Source organism: Bos indicus, chromosome 27 (genome assembly GCF_029378745.1).
Source record: "Bos indicus isolate NIAB-ARS_2022 breed Sahiwal x Tharparkar chromosome 27, NIAB-ARS_B.indTharparkar_mat_pri_1.0, whole genome shotgun sequence".
Classification (NCBI taxonomy): domain Eukaryota; kingdom Metazoa; phylum Chordata; class Mammalia; order Artiodactyla; family Bovidae; genus Bos; species Bos indicus.
Genome location: NC_091786.1, coordinates 1139280 through 1160715, shown reverse-complemented (window position 1 = coordinate 1160715; position 21436 = coordinate 1139280). Strand labels below are relative to the sequence as shown.

Here is a 21436-nt window from a genome sequence, read left to right as displayed (position 1 = left end):
CATTCTTTCCCTGTGGGCAATCTCTATAACGTAAATGCTGACAGTTTAATCCCACGTAAAAGTGAAAGTCGCTCAGTCATGTCTGACCCTTTGTGACCCCACGGATTGTCCATGGAATTCTCCAAGCCAGAGCACTGGAGTGGGTAGCCTTTCCCTTCTCCAGGGGATCTTCCCAACCCAGGGATCAAACCCAGGTCTCCTGCATTGCCGGCGGATTCTTTACCAGCTGAGCCACGAGGGAAGCCCATTTAACCCCATGGATCCTGTGTATTGCCCTGTTTTTTTTTTCATTTGTCTTTCTGTCTGCTGTTCTGATTGGGTGATTCCTATTCGTTCAGTTCACTTATGTGTTCTTCTATGTCATTTAGTCTGGGATTCATTGCTTCTAGAGTGCTTTTTAATCTCAGATTTAATTACCTATTTTTGATTAGGTTGTCTTTACAGCTTCTGGCTCCTTGTTAAAATGATCTGTGCTTAGATTAGTTCTTAATTCAGCTGGCATTTTTATTACCAACATTTTAAATTCATTGTCTGGTAGACTACCTTGGGTTCGTTATTTTCTTCAGGGTTTTTCTGTCTTTCAATTCAGAGTCGTTCCTCTGTCTTTTCATTGTACTTAAATTTCTGTATCTATGGATTTAGGTGGAAGTTACCTGTTTTGACTTTGAAGGGGTGTCCTTACATGGGAGCATCCCTGTACAGATGGTATCCAGGGTATGTTGGCCACCATCACTGTGGTGCTGGAGGAGCAGAGCCTCTGCAGGGCTTGGCAGGACTTCTCTGCTCAGAGGCCCCCACCCCGTCAGCGCCCGGGGAGTGTCTGCTCCCAGGTCGGAGTGGATGCCCTGAGGGCAGCCCAGAGCTGGCTCTGTTCCTTCAGGGTGTGTCTCCTCCTTCCTGCTCTGGGGCCACTGTGGGAGCAAGTGGGGCTCAGGCGTGTACACAGCTCTGTGCTGGCGTCTGTGCTCCTGCTCACACGCAGCAGCGTCACGTCTCTCCCGTGGTGGTCATCCCAGATCTAGTGCAAGGCGGGGATGTGGCATGGGTAGGAGAGAGGGTCAGCTCAGCTGGGAGTCGGGGACCGTGGGGTCCACGGGGCTCCCCTGCTGTCAGAGGGTTGGGCTGCCTCTGCAGTGCTGAGTGCCAACAATGGCCACCACCCATCTGCCCTCATGCCAGGCCCCGGGCCACCTGCGTCCCCAGATCGAACCTTTTCCCAGGACCTGGCTGCCAAGCTGTGGCATGGAGTGTGGTGCTGGAGCATTGCTCAGCTCAGGTTGGGGAGCCTAGCAAGGTGGCCACCGGGTGAGCTGTCTCTCCACTTTGTCCAGTGGAGCCAGCACCTGTGTGCTCCTTGTGGAAGCAGCTACCCACCTTCAGCCTTCCAGGGACCCTGCCTCCTCCAGGTAGGGTCCTAGAACTCGGTTTCCTGGTCTGTGGTGTGACTTGCTCACTCCCAAGGGCAAGCGTCCAGCATGCAATCTCCCTTCTTAGTCCCCTCCCTGGGGGTCCTGCACCAGTGTTTTTCTTCCCGTCCTACCTGATTACGTGTCTACCCGACAGCCTTGGCTGTACCACAGTTCTGGCAGTTTCCAATTAGTCTTCCATGAGAACTGCTCTCCACATATGGATGTGTCCTGATGTATTTGTGGGAGGAGGTGACCTCCACATTCCCCCTCCCTATGGGTCCTGACTACACTGTGACCCTGCCCGCCCCCATCTTGTGGTTCCTTCTTTAGACCCTGTAGATCTTTTCCAGTAGGTTCTGCTCTTTGTCAACAGTAGTTTCTTTGCAAACTGTAGTTTTTGTTTGCCCGTGAAAAGAGGTGAGCTTCGGGTCTTCCTACTCTGCCATCTCGGGAACTCCTGTGTATACCTGTTGACTCCTCCTAAACATAACTACTAAGAGCCCACTACTGACCAGAAGCCTTACCAGTAACACAGTTTATTAACACATTTTCTATGTCGTATATATCATACAGCATTTTTATAATTAAAGTAAGTAGAGAAAATGTTAAGACCATTAGGAAGAGGATGTTTACAACTACAATGGGCGTTTTCAAGGTGAGTCATCCGTGAGGACGTTGATATTATGACATAAAACAATGTAGGTGTTCTACAGGTAATAACACTAGACGTCAAAAGCAGTGTGAAAACTTGCCTTTATTTTGCAGATATGAAGGCTCACACTCTGGCAGTGCAGAGCAGCGCTGTGGTTTCGGCAGTTTGGACACAGAACGCACCTGCCACTCCAGGAAGCGAAGAACACTGGGCCCCTGGAGCCACCGGCGCCGGCTGTCCCGCGGGGGTTTAGGAGACGCTCTGGGCTCTGGGCCCCGGCCCCAGACAGCTTACATGCATGTCCGAAGAATAACTGCAGGGAGGCCAGAGTCTTGCATCTACCCACGCATAGAAAAGCATTGAAATGATTACCTTGAAATGTCTGGGGTTTCTGTGTGATGAGCGGTAATCCTTGAATTTTTTTTCCTTCCAGCAAAAAATGTATACAACTTGGCTCTGCTCTACCCTCCTCTGAGAGGTTGGGCTATCGAGGTCCCCAAATAACCTAAAACTTGCAAGTTAAGCTGTATGTTTTTCTCTGGTCAGTGGTTTTGGTGACCACGAGGGGGCCCAGAGCAGACGTCTCTCCTTCGCCAGAACTCAGCAGGGAGGCTCCTGGGCCCACTTGCCTCCCTGGGGAGTCTCCTGGGTCTCAGATCTCCTGCTATGGGCTGATCCTATCCTATTTGCTGGTGGATAAATCCCTCACTGGAGGAGCAGGTTAGTTTTAAGAAGAGGTACCTGGGTTACTCTAGTTGAGAGACTCGAGGAAGGCTGAGTCAGAGACACGGAGTGTGGCTGAACTGGGACTTAGATGCGAGACTGATGTGTCAGTTTTCCTTGAATCCTTGAATTGGCTGCTGCTGCTGCTGCTGCTGCTGCTGCTGCTGCTAAGTCGCTTCAGTCGTGTCTCACTCCGTGCGACCCCATAGATGGCAGCCCACCAGGCTCCCCCGTCCCTGGGATTCTCCAGGCAAGAACACTGGACTGGGTTGCCATTTCCTTCTCTAATGCATGAAAGTGAAAAGTGAAAGTGAAGTCGCTTAGTCATGTCCGACTCGTAGCGACCCCATGGACTGCAGCCTACCAGGCTCCTCCATCCATAGGATTTTCCAGGCAAGAGTACTGGAGTGGGGTGCCATTGCCTTCTCTGATTGGCTGCGTGAACGGGGCTATTGGAATACAAACAAATATATCCCTTCTTTGGAGCAGCAAGCTGGTATGAACTGTCTTTTACTGGTCAGTGGTGGCTTTCTTGGACAGCTGGGAAACTCATGGGAGTGGTGGAGGTAAGTCTTCACACTGGACTGCTGTCTGCAGAGGGAAACCCACTCATCTGAATTAAAAACTTCCTCAGCTGGGGACACACGTAAGGGCCAGCCAGTCTGTTCCAACCACCCATGGTGGATTTAGACTAGGGAAGGTAGAGACGTGACTCTAGGCTACAATCTACAATCCCAACCAGCAGGCTGGCCCACCCTGGGATCATCACTAGTGATTTTTATCTCAACAAACAGTCAATTTGTTGATCAGACAGTCTGAATGGAATGCTTATTGATATTTAGATGCTCCCAAAGAGGAAATGATAAACTTTTATAGGAAATCAACCAAAAAATACAGTACCAGACTTTTTCAAAGCTGCCTCTCCCTCTGCTCCTGCCTCAGGTCCTCACCATCCTGAACTACCTGATTCCTTCTCTCCCCATCACCTTGCCTCCTGCTTCCACCCCCCCAGTAAAAGAGGATGTACAGTCAGAAGTAATTACATCCCCGTTAAGGCAGAACCTACCACAGGAAGAGGTGAGCTGTCATCTGTGCTTATAGACACACCCTGGACTAGAGCAAAACTTAGGGCTTTGGCGAGGGAGCTTCCCAATCCTAGTCAGGACCTACTGGGATTTGCAAAGGAATTTAAGATAAACATCCCAACCTGTGAGCCCGGTTTTGCAGATCTGTACCCATTAATGCAGCTATTCCCTTCTGAAAGTAAAGCGAGGGAAAGGAGAGACAAAGCAGAGTGGAAACACCTCTCAACCAATTTCAGTTCCCATGGTTCACAGGTTCAAAGCAAATGCAATTAACTCATGTTTCCCCCAAGCTGTAGCCTGGACAAAGATTCAGCAGTGCAAACACAGAAAAGATGAATCCTGGATTATGAGGTTTGAGAGCTTTCAAACACTATTCTGGCACGATACCTGAATGAAGGTGTCAATGAGGAGCTGGCTGCTCTAACTAAAAAATACAACTTAGGTTGATCAGCATTACATAAAATGCCCTTACCGTGCTGGCTGATCAACTTCAAAAATACTGATAGAGAAAATACATCTGTAAAAATTGTACCTTCCGATTGTACCAATTAAGTAATCAAGGTCAGGCTACAGTTCATAAATCCCCGTTCAGTCCTCGACTGACAAAGGAACCTAGCACTTGCTTTTACTGTGGGTTTAAGAAGAAAAAGTCATTAGAGAAGGAACTCTAGAAAATGAAGAAAGATTTTAAAATGGACTAGATCTCAGGGCAGAATCCAAAGTTAGACAAGAATGAGGCTGCTCCAAGGGAACACTGGGAGTCTTTCCTGTTTATCACACGGGGAGAAGTAGAAAAGAAAACAGGGGAAAACAGTTAAAGCCCTAACAGAAAGGAGGGGGGCAGCTTTTCAGGTTTAAACCTGACCAAAATCTGAGGCTGCTGCCCAAGGAACGGTGCTTAATGCAAATGGCGGGGTTTTAATGTACCTGTTAAGGCTCTTTAGAATTTTCCTTAGGAGAACGTAAAGGAAGGAGCTCACCTTTTCTAGTACAAAATGCCCCGTTCACCCGATGGAAAGAGATTAGAAACTTATGAAGGCCAGGCTGCCCTTCCTCCTAAGGGGAAATGTTCTTAGACCTGAAAGATGGGACTCTATGTGACCCACAATCAGGTGACGCAGGGGAAGATCGCCGGGCTGAGCACCGTGAGAGTTACAGGCACGTGACCCTCCTGACAAGGAGAATGCATTCCCACTGCAACGACCGGAGACGAGAACAAGGCCCTGCCCGATACTCATCAGTACCCGTGGAGGGAGGAAGCCACAGAGTGAAAGCTTTGACGCCGGCTCACGTTGAGAAGGGCCGGTTGCACCACCCCTGTGGCTCTCTCCGCCAGTTAACGGCCGGATGGGTCAAGGTCGGGCTGCAGCGACGCTGCCTCACTCCTTGCTGTGCTGCACTGCCAGCCCCACCCCTCACCGCCCTTGTCGCTGGGAGGGTGGCCCCTCGCTGCGGTCTCCGCAGCGCTGTTCAGCCTCTCCACTTGGGACGGACGGCAGCACAGTGCTGCAGGGCAGACCCAGGTGACCTGGCGTCTCCTCCCGAGTCAGCTCGGACAGAACGAGCAGGCGATTTACTGTCGTGTTCAGTTTCCAGCAAGACAGCCTGTGCTGCAGAAACCAGCTTCAAAGGGATAGAGCGACCCAGGGAAAATGATGATCCGAAGGCTGATGTGACAGGTCATCGGAAGGACAGTTGGCAGTGGAGACACTGGCTTTCCCTATGCCTGAGACACACGCAGGTCAGGGGCTTTCCAGGCTGCTGCAGGAACTGGATTCCAAAACTGTCTTCAGTGGCCCCACTATTATGTGACTACCTTAGACAAAGCCCAGCTGAGCCTTTTTGGGAGAAAAAGCATTCTGAAGCCACAGAGACCCTAAAACACTTCCTGGCAAAGGCCCTGGCCTTGGGGCATCCCAGTATTATTTACCCTTTTATTCTCTTTGCACGTGTAAACAGAGACGCTACACTAGGAGTTTTAACCCAGTGACAGTGCGGTTCCTACCGAGCAACCAGACGTCGCCACCAGGAGCCGGCTTCAGCAGCCAAGAACTGCTGCATCCAACCACAGAAGGGACGGTCTCAGGTCACACTCTCACCATTGCGGTCTCCCACTCCGTGAAGGCCTTTCTAAGCTCTCATCACACACATTACCCAAGCCCACTGCCTTCTCCTGAGGTGGTCTTGCTCTCACCAAAACTCTCCACAGGTGTAACAAACAGCCCAGCACCGGCTCCCAGAAAGCAGCAGACAATGAAAACCCTTTGTCTTCTGGGACTGACCTTCAAGGAAGCCCGACAGACAATTCTGATTTTAGGTTACTCACTCACTGTGGTTCATGTCTGAGAGAACCTCGTGGAGGGGCGGGCTGCACCATTTGTTTCTCCCGTGCTGTCCCGGAAAACAGAGTTTTGTCTGAAATCTCCTCCTTCAACAGGCTGAGGTAACAGGACTGATAAGAACCTGCCAGTGTGCACAGGAAGTCTGCTGATACTGACAGATGCCGTCGCCTTCTGGGGGCACAGGACGTCCAGCATCCTGAGGGAGCCTGTTCACAACGGTGTTCAGCATCCTGAGAGCCTGTTCACAACGGTAAACGTGAGCAGCGTTGCTGGAGGCGGCTCTGCCTCCAGGGCACTTGCTGCTATGGTGGCATCAAAGGCCCACTCTGCAGCAGTGACCACGTGGCCACGACCACACTGGCCTCCCAGCAGCTGTCCTGACAGGTGGCTCAGGGTCAGCACCCGAAGAAGGACCTGGACACACGGGGAAGGCTGAACTCAAGTCAAAGGCTGGGAATACGCCCAGACAGGAGGCCTCTCCTTCTGCGTGAGCCTCGGTATCCTCATGAGCTACCTCACTGGCACCCAGGTAAGATGGTATCATGCGGTAAAACAACTGCAAAGGCTTTTACAGTAGCCTACTAACACCAAAAAATTAAGCTGGGTGTCCTATAAAAAATGTCAGTATATTACCATTTCCCTTAAAGAGAGGTGACCAGAAGTCTCCCGGGTTGCACCAAATGGGACCTAATAGCAGTGGGGCGCTGGTCTGTGGCCCTGACCTCTGTCAGGATGGATGGGAAGATGTACTTCAGGATTCCCTAGGGCTCTAGGCCACCTGTATGTTAATTTAGAGATGACTCCGCAGATTTACCAAGTGAGGCGTATTCCCTGGTATGACCATTTAGCATCTATTTTTCATGCCTTCAGTAGAACTGGAAAATGTACATGCCCACATCAAAGCCTTAACAGAACTCACCCAAAAGGCCTTAAATGATTAATCAGGCTATTAGCCTACTGAATTGAGGCCTCTATGATGAGAAAAGTGGTTATCACAAAATCACAGGACCCTGGATATCCTTACAGCATCTCAAGGAGGCACCAGCACTATAATTCAAACCGAACGCTGTGTCTTCTTAGCAGACAGATCCTCTAATGGGATATGTTTAATGACCCACGTGAAAAATGAGGCTCCTGTCCTAAGTCGTCCACTTCCTAGTCTTCGTGGTCCTTTCAGGGAGCTGGTTTGGTTCTAGAATCTCATGGCTTAAATCCCTACTTAGGACTTTATTCATGTTACTACTTGCGTGCTATCCTCTCTCTTGTGTTACCCAGTGTGTAATCAGGCCTTTAACAAAATTAACGCTACCTAAGTCTTGAGGCAGTCAAGCAGACATATATATATATACTCCATACTGAATACTGTACTAGTGCAACTCTAGATACAGGAAGAAACTGGGGAGAATACCTCCTGGGTCATAATTGACGAGTTAAGACAGTCAACGCAGAGACTTTCAGGTCGTCTATCGGCAGGCCTAAACCAAAATAACACACTGGCCTCTTCTCATCTGACCCAGGCACGAGACCTCCTGGCACCACGGGGCAGTGGACGGACAACGCTGCGGCCGTCAGCTGGCAGAGTCCAGCTGGCCCGGCAGAGTCCGCGGGCTCGGCAGGGAGACGACAGGAAGGAGCTGTGCTCTGGGCCCAGCCTCCGCCGTGCAGGTGCGACCTCCCTGCGCCCACGTGCCTGCGTCTTGTCATCACGGAAGAGCACGACCATCACAGACCTCCGTGCCAGTCTTGTGACTAGCAGGGATGTCCTCCCTTACCTTTCAGAGCAGCCTCCCAGGCTGTTCTCAGTGAGGCCCCCAAGTTTAAGACTCAGCTCACACCTCCGGTTGCGGGTTCTTCAGACGCCAGCAGCAGAGACCCTAATGAATGAGTAGTTTTACATTTCTTATGGCACAGAGTTTTACAGCCACATTTCTAATACAGTGCTGGAAACACGGCTACACAAAAAGACACTTCCCTGTGATGGGTGGAACCCAGTCTCTCCAACTACGAGAGGAACACTAACACCTCCTTAATTTTAAACAACTCACCTTAAGCCTACCTACACACGTTTGGTGCACTTATGACATTCCTGACTTGTTTCAATGTTTCTGGGCTATGTGGTTTGTAAGAGACTTTTCAAATTGTTGCAAATCTCCAAAAAAAAAAACAACAAAAAAAAGTCCAATATATTTACTGAATAAAATCTACCTCTAAGTGGACCCAAGGGTCACTTGTATAATGTGCCGAGGAGAGGAGAGCGCCTCTACACACTCGAGGATGACGACAGGGGCTCTGTCCTTGCCGCCTGGCAGGTGAGAAAGGAGCGCCCCCAGCCCACTGTCAGCGAGCCAGACCTGGGTGACGGCAGGTGAAGGGCAGGGCTGCGTCTGTAAGGCGCCTGCGCGGGCCACCCAAGGAGCACTTGCTGTGGTGCTCGCACCTGAACGCTCCCCCTCCGTCTTCCAGGGAGGCTTCTTGGAGACACTGAGCAGGAGGGCGCTGTGGGGTGTGTTGCTCTTGGTGTTCAGAACAGAAGGCTCTCAGGTAAAACGCATGTATGCATTTGAATCAGTTCCCTTCAGTTTCACTGAGCCTGAGCGAGTTAAGGGTACTTGGTGGGTAAATTAGGAGTTTGAAGTTAACATGCACAGACCACTATATAAAAATAAACGACAAGGACCTACTGTATAGCACAGGGAACCACACCGAGTATCCGGTAAGAGCTCATAAGGAAAAAGACCTGGAAAAGGAGAGTTGTAGGTGTGTGTGTAGCTGAATCACCATGCTGCACAGCTGACACAAGATAAACTGAACTTCAGTAAAAAATGCCAAAAACAAAACAAGGACCTTGTAGGGTCCTTCCATCTAGGTTGGAGACAGTCCTATAAATGTCTTGTCCAGTATGCATAGTCTTATTCAAAGACAGACTGCTGTGATAAGCTGCTGTTGTAGCCACGCGTTCCGGGAAACAAACTCACTCAGAAGGACAATGCAGATGGAGCGCAGTTTATTACACCGGCGGGCCCGAGGCAGAGTCTCCTCTTAGCCAAGGACCCCGACCAGTTTTTGTGAAAACCTTATATACCCTAAGTGTACTTGCTCAAACCCACCTCCCCAGATTCCTTGAAACTAGTCCGAACAAGGTAAAAGAGAGACACGATCAAAGTTAACCCATGATTCACGTGTCACAAGACTAGATAAACAGTGGATATTTATCAACAGGCCTGTGGTCATATCCCGATAAACATAATGGAATTTACCACTTTGTTCTGTTACAGAGATAATTAGCATATTCTTTTGGGCAACGGAGAGTCCAAGTACAAGTCCTGAGGCTCTTGTATCCGGGGGTCTGGTTTTCCATTGGTATGCCGTTTCTATAGACACGGGCACAAAGTTCAGAGTCCGTTGGGAGGCTGACCATGTGTGTAGCCTAATGTTCGCGGCCTGGCCTACGATGGAGTCCAGCTCTGTCTGTTTCCTCCTTCATTCCCCCTCTTGATGCTCTTAACTCATATTATGAGCATCACTCATAGGGATATATTGCACCCTGGCTCTCCAACCGCCAATTTGGGAGAATGACATCAACCTTTGGGTTACAAAATTCATAATACATTGTAAAATTCAGGGTCCACAAAGCAGAACTACCAAGGCAACTATAACAGTGGTAAATACAGTTTTCCACCAATCGCCCTTCACCCAAGATAGGACTGAAGTCCAGAAAGGAATGTTTTCATTTGACATCACTTTTACCTGGTTTTTCATGTCATCTAAAGCAGTGGATACATTGCCAGGTAAGTCAGGAATGCATACACAACATTCAACCTTAATTATAGCACAGGTCCCTCCTTGAGCAGCTGTGACTATGTCCAAAGCCATGCCATTTGAATTACAGCTTTTCTTATTTGGATTTGCTCTTCATTTAAGGCTTGGATGGCTTTTGTTCTATCTAGGAGGGTCTGTTTTGTGAAATTAGTCAAGGTCTCTACTTTAATCATAATATCTGTTGTCCCTATAGAGGGTATGAATAAGGCAGCAATATATTCATGCCACTGAAACACAGATCTTGTCCACCTTGCATGTAAATAAAGTAGATTTACTGGGGCTCGTTGTAGGTTAGGCTTTTGTTACACTGGCATTTATATCAAATGTAACCCTATGACCCGAGTCTATTCACTGTAGGTCTGGCTTACACCCAGAGAGCAGGGAGAGATTATCATTGTGTCCCAGCAAAGAGCAGAGTGGTTTAAAATCTCCTTAGTGGAGCAGTGACAGCCACCAGGGAAGTCCATCCATCACAGACAGAGGCATAGCCCCACATACCCAACAGTTGGAGGTATTGTGAAGTCCGTGTAGGAATGTGCACGTTGATGAGACCAAGCAGCAGGAGTTGATTATGCGGCTTCATCCTCAAGGGCCTCATCTGGGATCTTCTTTTCCTTCTTCTTAAGGCTGGTCCGCTGTGCAGTCCACTCAGCATTTTCTGGGTCTGCGTGGTATGTTCTCTTCACCCTCATATGATGGATCCAAGGGGCAATACCTGCAACTTTAACTGCAGTAGGGGTAGTTAGAATAACAGTATAAGCCCCTTCCACTGAGGGGCTAGTAAATCAAGTTTCCAGTCTTTGACCTATACTTGGTCACCAAGCATAAACTCATTTAATCTGTTCCCCAAGGGGGGAAGGCACCCTTTCTTGTACAAACTTAGTTACCCAATTTATTACCTTACCCAGTTCCATCTGCTGCGAAATCCTATCCCCCCTTACGTGAGGCAAATTTGTTGACACCTATTTATAGGAGGGGGCCTCCCGTACACAATTTCGTATGGAGAATAGCCTTGGGACTATGGGGTCATCCTGAGTCTGAGCAGAGCCGTCGGAAGCAAGTCCACCCAGGAGCAGTCAGTCTCTATGATCCACTCGGAGAGTCTCTTTAAGTGTCCGGTTGGTTCATTCCACCATCTCAGAACTCTGGGCCCATATGCAGTGTGCAGTTTCCACTTGATGTTTAAAGTTTTGCTACTTGTTGTACTAAATTAGCTACGAAAGCTGGGCCATTGTCTGATCCAATGCTGGTAGGAAATCCAAATCTGGGAACTATTTCCCTAAGCAGGCACTGGGCTACTTCTGATGCCCTTTCAGTCCAGGTAGGAAAACCTTCTACCCATCCCGAGAACGTACATACCGTGACCAGCAGGTAACGGTAGTGTCTGTGAGGTTTCATTTCAGTGAAGTCCACTCCCAGGTGTTCAAAGGGCAGCATGCCTTTCCGCTGAATACCTGGAGGTTTTTGTCTGCATACCCGAGAGGCAGGATTAACCTGTGAGTAGGCAGCATGCCTAGGTGGGTCGCTTGGTGTGTTTGGCTTACCAGAGTGTGTGCCAGCTCCTCCAGTGCCAATAATTTGCCACTTGGCAATTCCCACCATCCCTTTTCAGTCTTGATGGCCCCTTCCACTTTGGCTAACCTGACAGCCGTTGTCCTTGTTTTATCAGGCTAGTGCCATCAGTATACAGGACCCAACTAGGATCAGTATATAGGACCCAACTAGGGTCTGGACCCTTGAGTCCTTCTTTAAAACAAACCCCAGGTACCTTACCTCCTCCTTGCAGATCTGCGCCTTCTCCTTCGACACCCGGTGACCTGCTTCCATTAGCAGCTGGAGCAGAGCTTTTGTCCCTTTCCAGCATTTTTCCTTGGTCTCAGCAGCCAGCAGCAGGTCATCCCCGTATTGTAGGAGCCATCATCCATACTCTTTCGGATGGAATGAGTTCAGGTCAGAAGCCAAGGCTTCCCCAAAGATGGCTGGGGAGTTCTTAAACCCTTGTGGGGGAGTCCAGGTGAGCTGATGTTTGGTGCCCCTGACTGGATCTTCCCATTCAAAGGCAAAGACGGGCTGTGACGCTGGGGCGAGGCGTACGCAGAAGAAGGCATCCTTGAGATCTAGGCGAGTACAAACTTTAGTCCTCGGTAGGAAGAGGCTAAGTAAGGTATAGGGGTTTGGAACAGTGGGGTGTAAAGTCACAGTAGCCTAGTTGACTAGCCTGAGATCTTGTACAGGCCTATAGTCCTGTCCTTCTTCCTTTTTGACTGGCAGGATCAGCGTATTCCAAGCCAACTGGCACTCTACTAGAATGCCCGCTTGTTTCAATCTATTGATATGGGGTAGTATGCTGGCCCAGGCCTCTACTGGTAGTGGGTACTGGCTCTTTCTAACGGGGATGGTACCTGGTTTGAGTTCTGTTACCACTGGGGCTTGATGTTTACCCAGCCTGGGGGAAGGCGGGGTTGTCTTCCGCCCAGACCTCAGGGAATAATTGAGTTAGCTCTCTCTCGTGCTCTTCTGGCCCACCTGGTTCTTCCTTCGGAGGCTCATACAACCTCCACTCATCCTGGGGTGGCATTGAGAGAGAGCAAATAAGTCATAGTGTCCATCCGGAAGGTGGGCCTCTCCTCAGTGGAGAAAGCCACTTCTGCTCCTAGTTTGGAAAGCAAGTCTCTTTCCAACAGGGGTACTGGGCACTCAGGAATGTAGAGGAATTCATTAATCACTTGGTGCCCTCCCCCCCATCTGACATTTTCTGGGCTGGCAAAACGATTTAATAATCATCTCTTCTCCTGATACCCCAGTTACAGTGGTAGTCTCTTTTTGGACAGTGGTGCCACAGGTTTTGTTACTACCGACAGTTCTGCTCCTGTATCCACCATGAAGTCAATGTTTTGGTCCCCCACTTTTAAGGTTACCATGGGCTCTCGGGGAGCTGGTATCTCTGAGCCCCAGCAGCCCTATTTACTTTCCAAGTCAGCAAGCCCCACAACTGCGGGAGCTTCCTCTTCCTTCCTTGCCTTAGGGCATTCATTCTTCCAGTGGCCCAAAGCTTGGCACAGGGCACACTGGTTTGGCTGTAACTGGGACGGGGCCTCCGCTGGGACTGGTTGAAGGACTGTCCTGTCCCTGGGGCAGATGAGGTTTTCCGGAGGGCCCGAGATAGACTTTCCCGGAGCAGCAGCTAGCATTGCACATCTCGTCTGTTCTCTTTTGTTCCCTCCGGCTCTCCGGCAGAGTGGCAGAGCGCAGTCTCTGCTTAATTCCAACATCTCCCTCCCCTTCTTGTCAGTGCTCACTGGGAGAGGCAGGTATAGCTTGGGCAGTTCAGCTGGAGCCGGATCCTGGAAGTATTGGCTAGAGGCTTCTGTCACTGGGATCGGAGCCTGCCAAAACGGCGGCTCTACGAACTCTGGGAGAGCTGGCGGAAATGCAATAGCTGCTGCAGGAACTTCACTTGGCTCTGGATTGGGCATCAAGGCGGCCTCCGGTCCAGGTGGAGCACTGGGAGGCAGGCGCGTCATTATCCAGTATGGGAGAGGGGTCAGGTCATCCCCGTCCAAATCCTGCCAGATCCCAGAGGGAGAAGGGGGATCGGCGTGTCTTCACCTGCCAGTCAGCACAGCCGAACCAGAATACCACGTGGTCCAAGACTTTCTCCCTTAAAGTCCATTCTGCCTTGGTGGGCTTGATCAGGTGCGGATGAAAACACAGACGAGTTAAATATCTCATGTCCCAGGCCATCTCTGGAAAAGCCAATTCATACTCACTTATGTATCCCCCCTCCTTCTAGCCTAACAATTCCGAGGGGGTCAAGAATTTCACAGCAGACAGGACACCTCCTCGGGGAAGGCAGAATACGGGCATACAAGGACGAGTTTCCTATCCTAAAATCTCCTGGCGGTCACTGGTAATAATTTTCCCTGAGACGGTGTGGACACACTTCCTAAATGACCTTCACAAATTCCCTTCCTAAGCCCTAGCACACTCGTTGACCTGTGTACCAAGCAATCACCGCCTCCTGCCTATCCTAACATCCCCTGGCGATTGCTTGGTAATAATTTTCCCCGAGACAGCGTGGACACATCTCCTAAATGACCTTCACAAATTTCCTTCCTAAACAGTAGCACGCTCGTCAGCCTGTGTACCAAGCAATCGCTGCCTGCCTATTCCAGGCTCCTGTGGGTCCGTGCCCCTTCCAGTCCCTCCCAGAGGGGTGATTAGGCCCCCTCTTCCACTCTGCCGGGTGGGTTTCTCCTCACCTGAGCGCTCAGTTCCTCTGCTGCCATCCACTACCTGCTAACGTGAAAGGTCCGGGCGTTGAGAAGCAGAATCCTTCCAGAAGGGTGAGGCGCCTCCCCCCCTCTAGAAGATTCAAGCCACAAGGCCTTGGAGTAGTCCCAAATGGGACTTGTCTCCTCAAAGTGAGGAGTTTCCTGGCCAATGCACCAAATGTTGTAGCCACGCGTTCCGGGAAACAAACTCACTCAGAAGGACAATGCAGATAGTTGAGTGTGGTTTATTACACCGGCGGGCCCAAGGCAGAGTCTCCTCTTAGCCAAGGACCCCGACCAGTTTTTGTGAAAACCTTATATACCCTAAGTGTACTTGCTCAAACCCACCTCCCCAAATTCCTTGAAACTAGTCTGGACAAGGTAAAAGAGAGATATGATCTAAGTTAACCTATGATTCACGTGTCACAAGACTAGATAAACAGTGGATATTTATCAATAGGCCTATGGTCATATCCTGATAAACATAATGGAATTTACCACTTTGTTCTGTTACAGAGATAATTAGCATATTCTTTTAGGCAACGGAGAGTCCAAGTACAAGTCCTGAGGCTCTTTTATCCGGGGGTCTGGTTTTCCATTGGTATGCCGTTTCTATAGACACCGAGCACAAAGTTCAGAGTCCATTGGGAGGGTGACCATGCGTGTAGCCTAATGTTCGCGGCCTGGCCTACGATGGAGTCCAGCTCTGTCTGTTTCCTCCTTCACTGCAAAAACAAACTTACTTGAGTATCCTTTTCATAATTAAACTTTACAATTATGTCACATAATTGGGATAGTTAAGAAATTTGGGATGGTCATGTATACACCGCAGTATTTAAAACGGATAACCAACAAGGACCTACTGAATAGTACAGGGAACTCTGCTCAATATTCCATAACAACGTAACTTTGAAAAAAATTTGAAAATGAATCAATACATGTATATGTATAACTGACTCACTTTGTCGTACACCTGAAACTAACACAAGATTGTTAATCAACTGTACTTCAATATATAAAAAAAAACAGACAATTATGTGACATAACAAGGAACCATCTGGGAGGTGAGTCTTGGTAAACACCTCAATTAAAATGTCAAAATTCTAGTTTTGTTATCAGGACCACCAGATCTTTCAGAATTCTATACAATTTCTAGAATATAATAACAACACTTACCCATACCTTATAACCTAAGAAAGTTTTGACAGTGCTTCCCATGTAATTAAACATACCAAACAATCCTAGTTTAATCTCTTAGACATTTTGGGTTCTGGGCTCCTTTGTTACAAACCTGTCACACCTTTCCTTTTCCTGTATTAGTTTGTCCCTTATTTTCTTTCCTATTTAGAAATAACCAACTTCAGGACCATGTTACTTTTCCCCTTAACAAAATGCATTTTCATTTCTCATATCTTTCCTAGCATACTGAAATGTTTCACTTATTTTAGTGGCTTAAAATATATACATGTATGTATGTTACAGCTTTTCACCCTTCAAAGGGCTTCCTTGGTGGCTCAGTGGTAAAGAACTCACCTGCCGATGCAGAAGACGCGTGTTGGATCCCTGGGTGGGGAAGATCCCCCGCAGAAGGAAACGGCAACCACTCCAGTATTCTTGCCTGGAGAAATCTATGGACAGAGGAGCCTGGCGGGTACAGTCCATGGGGTCACAAAAGAGTCGGAGGTGACCGAGCAACTAAACAACAACAGCCCTTAAGAACCCTGATCTCCAGCAAAAACAGAAGCAAGGACTTGTGATCATACCAGGGCTTCCTGATTGGAAAACTTATGTATTCTACAGTCTTCAGAAACACACGTCATCTCATCGAATAACTTCTGTCCTCAGTGTGGTGTCATATGTTTCTAACAAACCCAAACATATTTAGTTTTTCTCTCATAAAAAAGGGGGGTGAACTTAGACTTGTTTAGCAATTAGCAATTCAGACAGTGACTCCCCATTATTTAACTTAACAAAACTTTCAAGTTGCCAAAATCTGGAGAGACTTTTTTTAAGTAGATTTCCTAAAACAGTTATTCCCAAAGAGCTCAACTCCCAAAACTCTTATCTCAATTATATTTAACTTAAAGTTAAGTCATTGAATCAAGTTACTTTCCTTGCTCATGAATTGTGTAACAGAATTAATAAGATCTTATTAACTTTAAGTATAATAAAATTATAGTTGATGTCTCTTGAAACATGTCTGTATTAAGATTAACAAGCTTAAACTTTCAGACCAGATATTTAATACTGAGTATTTCCCAGATCACATGAACCTGAAATTCATTTGGGTAGGTGTCTTTTGTATTTTTAGTAAGCACTTAATTTCTTTTAGGGCTTCCCGGGTGGCTCAGAGGTTAAAGCATCTGCCTCCAATGCTGGAGACCCAGGATCGATCCCTGGGTCAGGAAGATCCCCTGGAGAAGGAAATGGCAACCCACTCCAGTCTTCTTGCCTGGAGAAACCCATGGACTGAGAAGCCTGGTTGGCTACAGTCCATGGGGTCACAAAGAGTCAGACACGACTGAGCGACTTCCCTTTCACTTTAGTTTCTTTTCAGCGAGTCACACAGCTCGTTTGCACATTGCTGCATAATTCTGATACTCTCTGTCGGTGAAGACGTGCCTCTGTGACAGACATCCACACAGAGACCTCAGTTTCCCTGCTGTCCCTCTTTCCTCTTCAGTCTCAGGAACTGTCAAAATGTGTACAGCTCAAAGGCACAGGAGGAGAAAAGCAGGTTCCTCTTAGAAAGCCACTTCTCACTGCACAGGCAAAAACCAGTTTTTACAACATAAGAGAGCCCCATTTGGCCATTTTCAAGGGGAGATCTCCTTCAGTACCCAAATAGCCAGTTCAGCTTAACCAACAGACAACTGTTGTTGTTCAGTCACTCAGTCGTGTCCGACTCTTTGTGACCCCATGGACCGCAGCACACCAGGCCTCCCTGTCCATCACCAACTCCCCGAGTTTACTCAAACTCATGTCCATTGAGTCAGTGATGCCATCCAACCATCTCATCCTCTGTCGTCCCCTTCTCCTCCCACCTTCAATCTTTCCCAGCATCAGGGTCTTTTCTAATTAGCTGACTCTTCACATCAGGTGGCCAAAGTACTGGAGCTTCAGCTTCAGCATAGTCCTTCCAATAAGTATTCAGGGTTGATTTCCCTTAGGACTGACTGGTTTGATGGAGTGCACTCACCCCCGCACTTCTAGATGAGCTTGCAGATGGCTCTGAAACAGACTTCAAACTAAGCGATCAGTTTCGAGGAGCGTCTTCGCCACGTGCAGTTACCAGGGCCCTCTCAGGAGGTCTCTGAGAACACTTAATCCTTCCACTTACTCTCTTTCCTAATCAGCGGGGTCCCCCCTCAAACCAGGATGCAGACCACTAACAAGGGTCAAAACCAGGAAGAGAGAGCAGGGTGTGGACTCACATACTGAGACAGACAGACACACACACACTCCTGAGACGATAAACAAACGCAGTCCAGAAGGCTCACTCGGATTCAGTGGCTTAAAAGCTAAGGAATTTCATGCTGTTCTGCTTCCCACTCACAGATTAGTTTCAGCTGCACTGCGGTGTCGTCATTTAGAGAGCCATTTGGGGCCGTGTCTCCCTGGATCCCAAGGAATCTTGGAAAAAGCAGCGTTACAGTAAAATAACATTGTATTCCTATACGTGGGAGCATCACTGAAAACGACCCAGTTCTGTAAAACTCACCCCAGGAAACTCTGTGACGGAGCAGAGCTCTGATGTCGCATTCTGCACACAGCCCGTGTCACCAGCAGTGTCAGGGCCTCTGGGGGTGGCACTGAGGTCAGGGTGCTGGCGTGTGGGGGCGGCGTGGGGACACACACGGAGCACAATGTCCAGGCCTGCAAAGGCCGGCGCCTGACGCTGCAACTGCACAGCAGTAAGAACAAGGCACACGCCAGGCCGAAGTTAGACGTGGCTGCCAGCCCACTCCCGTCGCTGTGAGGCCAGGCCCTGCTGAGGGAGGTGTGGCGTCTCCGCTCCACGCAGGGGCTTCAGCCGGGGTCCCTCCGAGCTCTCTGGGTTCCCAGGTGTCAGAGAAAAACGACAAGTTTCTGAGTTTTTCACGTCACTAAACATGATCTAGCAAAACCGTGTATACACTGTATAGTTTAGTTATGGAAAAGAGGGAAACCTTTATCTAGAAAGAGAAATGTTGAATTAGTAAGCTCTCCCACTAGAGCAGAAGTTTAGTAAAGGGAGGTGAACTGAAAGCACCCACAGGGGTGTGTGCACCACTCTTCTGGGTGAGCTGCAAACATGACTCGAACAACGAGAAATCTGTCGGACCTCCTGGGCTGCTGGCTCACTCGGACCCGCTCCCCTCCTCCTGGGGCTACTCCCCCAGCTCTGGGTCCTGCCCACCTCACGCGGGCTCCATCAGATGGGCAGATCAGGTGAGAGCTTGGAGCCCTGAGGAGAGGACCCTGGGGGATGCGTGCAGGAGCCAGCCTCCTGCTCCGACCCCAGAGGGGCCCCCACCCCCACCCGACAGCTCCGCACCCCGTCCTGGGGCAGCCTCTGGCCTTTGTGAGGCACAGGGACTAGACTCCAAGGTGCACGTGCAGGAGGAAGAGGAGCCGGTCTTCCCATTGTGCTTCTTTAAACAGGGACGCATTGAAAGGAAACGTCAGCCCGTCAGCCCATCGCCAGACCAGCCCTGATGCCGGCTGACCCTGCATGGCGCCCAGCCACACCCATGTGGCTTTGCCACAGGGCTGACTCTCACCCCTGAACTGCTAACACTGCCCTTCCTGGTGGACCCTGCGCCTGTCCTGGACAGGCAGACATGGCCACTCAGTGCTCTGCAAACCGGGGATGCACCTGGGCCCGATGGCCGGGGTCAGCAGGGTGCTGTTGTGCTGCACACAGTTCACGGGCCTCAGCTGCGAGGCTGCTGCCCAGCCGGCCACCACCCAAGCCTCAGGCCCTGCTGTGAAGACGGACGGTGCCAACTCCCCAGCGGGGTTCGTGCCAAAGAGCGAGGCACCCTCGGCATCCAGCGCTGTGACTGTGAAAGCCTCAGAAGCCAGAACAGCAACACCGGCAGAGCCGAGCGAGGGGACGCTCCGGGTGGAGGAGGGCGAACGCTGTCAGGCAGCAGAGACACCGGGATGCTGGGTCATCATCTCAGGAGGCTCCTTCTGCCCGAATGCCAGGCTGTGTCTTCCCAGGAAGTTGGTCGGGGTGGAGCCAACACCAGCTTGGCTGGGACAGGATGCAGAGACTGAACCGGGAAGGTCAAAGTCCCAGTGAGGGTCACATGGGAATCAAGCTGACCTTTTCAGATCTTAACCTGAGTTTTGAGCACGTGAAGACTTATCATCACAGCTGCATCTCCAAGATGGAAAACCTCTGCAGCAAGGTGAACCGCACTGAGATACACAGGGACGTGCCTTCAGGTTCTGTGAACTGAGGTCACTTGATTCAAGTTCTGGGCGGTGGAAACAGCCTCGGCCCCCAGGGTCTCTGCGAGGGGAAGAAGCCCCAGGAGGAACGCGGTTTGCTGGGTGTGTTTAACGTTGAAACCGACTCTCCAGTTGAGGCAAGCAGGTGTTAACCTCCTGACCTGTGTGCGCCCCCCACCCCCGCGCTCCCCAGGGCACAGGAGACTCTCACGACCAATAAACCTGTTCTCCAAAAATACTCAAGGGCACTTTCAACAGATACAAGCTTTTCATTTTAATTGCACATTCATGGCAAGAAAAAGATGTCAGCAGTGTCAAGTCAAACTGTGGGGCCAACACGTGAGGGTGGCGGCCTGCAGCCCAGCACCGCGAGACGGGTCCCCCCGACGGCTCCCTGACTCGAAACCCACAGCGATTAGGAGTAACGGGCTGGCTGCACACCTGGTTAAAAGCAGCTCTCACATCCAGACAAGTGATTACTCTCATCTCCCTCCAGTGTCAGCAGAGCCTCACAAAGGGGAAGCAAAATTCTCGCTTGGATAAGCTTCGCCAGGGAGACGCCCCCTCGGCGGGTGTCGGGGTAATGACCTGCGGGCCTTCTCTCCTGCCCACATGAGCATGGCCGTGAGCAGGTCGCAGGGACGCCTCGGGGGCTGCCCCACAGCCCTCCTGGGGAGACCGCACACAGGCCGGGCAGGACGCTGTCCGTGGGCACGTCCGCTTGGGGCCATCCGGCGCCACGCGGCCGGCACGCACGCCTGGGGGTTGGTGTTGGGGGGCGGCCGTAGGCCGCGGGCTGGGGGTCGAGGCTGCTACCTGGCCTTCTTGGGCTGCGCTGGCCCGTTGGGGGTGCCAGGCGCGAAGTTCCAGTCCACGGGGTTGAGCAGCTGCTGCGTCTTCTTGCGGGTCCAGTAGGGGTTGATGAGCAGCGTGAGGAGGGCCAGGCCGACCACGAAGAGCGCCAGGTGCGGCGGGAAGAGGCTGCGGGCCAGGCCGGCCCAGTGGCCCAGGCAGACCCACCACATGTGGTAGGTGAGCACCATGCGGCAGTGGAACAGGTGCACCATGGCCCACTGGTTCAGCCTCCAGAGCCGAGAGTTCGCGCAGCCGGCCTGTCGGGCGCAGAGAGCGGTCAGGGGCGGGGCCGCGGGCCTCCCGCCGCTCGCCCCGCCCACAGTCGCCTGGCGCCTCCCTCCCTGGGACTGCCCCCCCCAGCCCCGACCCACCCTCCCCGGGTCGTGCACACACTGCACACAGCCAGTGACTAGGCGACGCTGGGAGACCCGTCCATCACCCGTGACCAACCTCCCGAGGCCCCGGGATGAGATGTGACCCCGTTTGTCTTCTGGCACTGTCACCCCAGTAGCCCATGGACACAAGCCCAAGTGAACATGCCCTAAAATTATTCTAAATTCACAGAAAAACTAGCTGTAGCCACAACCCAACAGGGAACCTGAAGACTCTGCACAGCAGACGGGGCATACAGAGATAAGCCTTCGTGGCTTGTGGCGGGGATCTCGCTGCACCAGGACAGCTCGCACACCTCAGACCCACAAGCTTGTGCACCCCGGCCTGTCCTTGCCGCTCTGGGCCACACTGGGGCTGGGGCTCATCCTGGGCCCCCTCCCAGGGGAGGGCCCATCTGGAACGCGCAGGAAGAGACGGGCCCAGGGAGGCACTGCCGCGGGCC

General features: G+C 50.8%; 2 protein-coding genes across 7 annotated transcripts in view; one reads left to right on the top strand and one right to left on the bottom strand.

Annotated features, from left to right (window-relative positions):
• The first annotated feature begins 1044 nt into the window (after positions 1-1044).
• On the top strand, positions 1045-15862 carry LOC139180232 (uncharacterized). Its single transcript, XM_070781745.1, has 2 exons — positions 1045-6740; positions 15787-15862. Exon 1 carries the CDS (start codon positions 4936-4938, stop codon positions 5857-5859), a length of 924 nt encoding a protein of 307 aa, XP_070637846.1. The 5' UTR covers positions 1045-4935; the 3' UTR covers positions 5860-6740; positions 15787-15862.
• Positions 9194-21436, bottom strand: part of CLN8 (CLN8 transmembrane ER and ERGIC protein) — a 67048-nt gene continuing 54805 nt past the window's right edge. For 4 of the 6 annotated variants that reach the window (XM_070781749.1, XM_070781748.1, XM_070781746.1 and 1 more), the window contains one exon: positions 19996-20858. In XM_070781749.1, the coding sequence (XP_070637850.1) occupies positions 20559-20858 (300 nt within the window). In that variant the 3' untranslated portion in view covers positions 19996-20558. Of the gene's footprint in view, positions 20859-21436 lie in introns of all 6 variants that reach the window. The other 2 variants (XR_011564569.1, XR_011564568.1) reach the window with 2 other exon arrangements.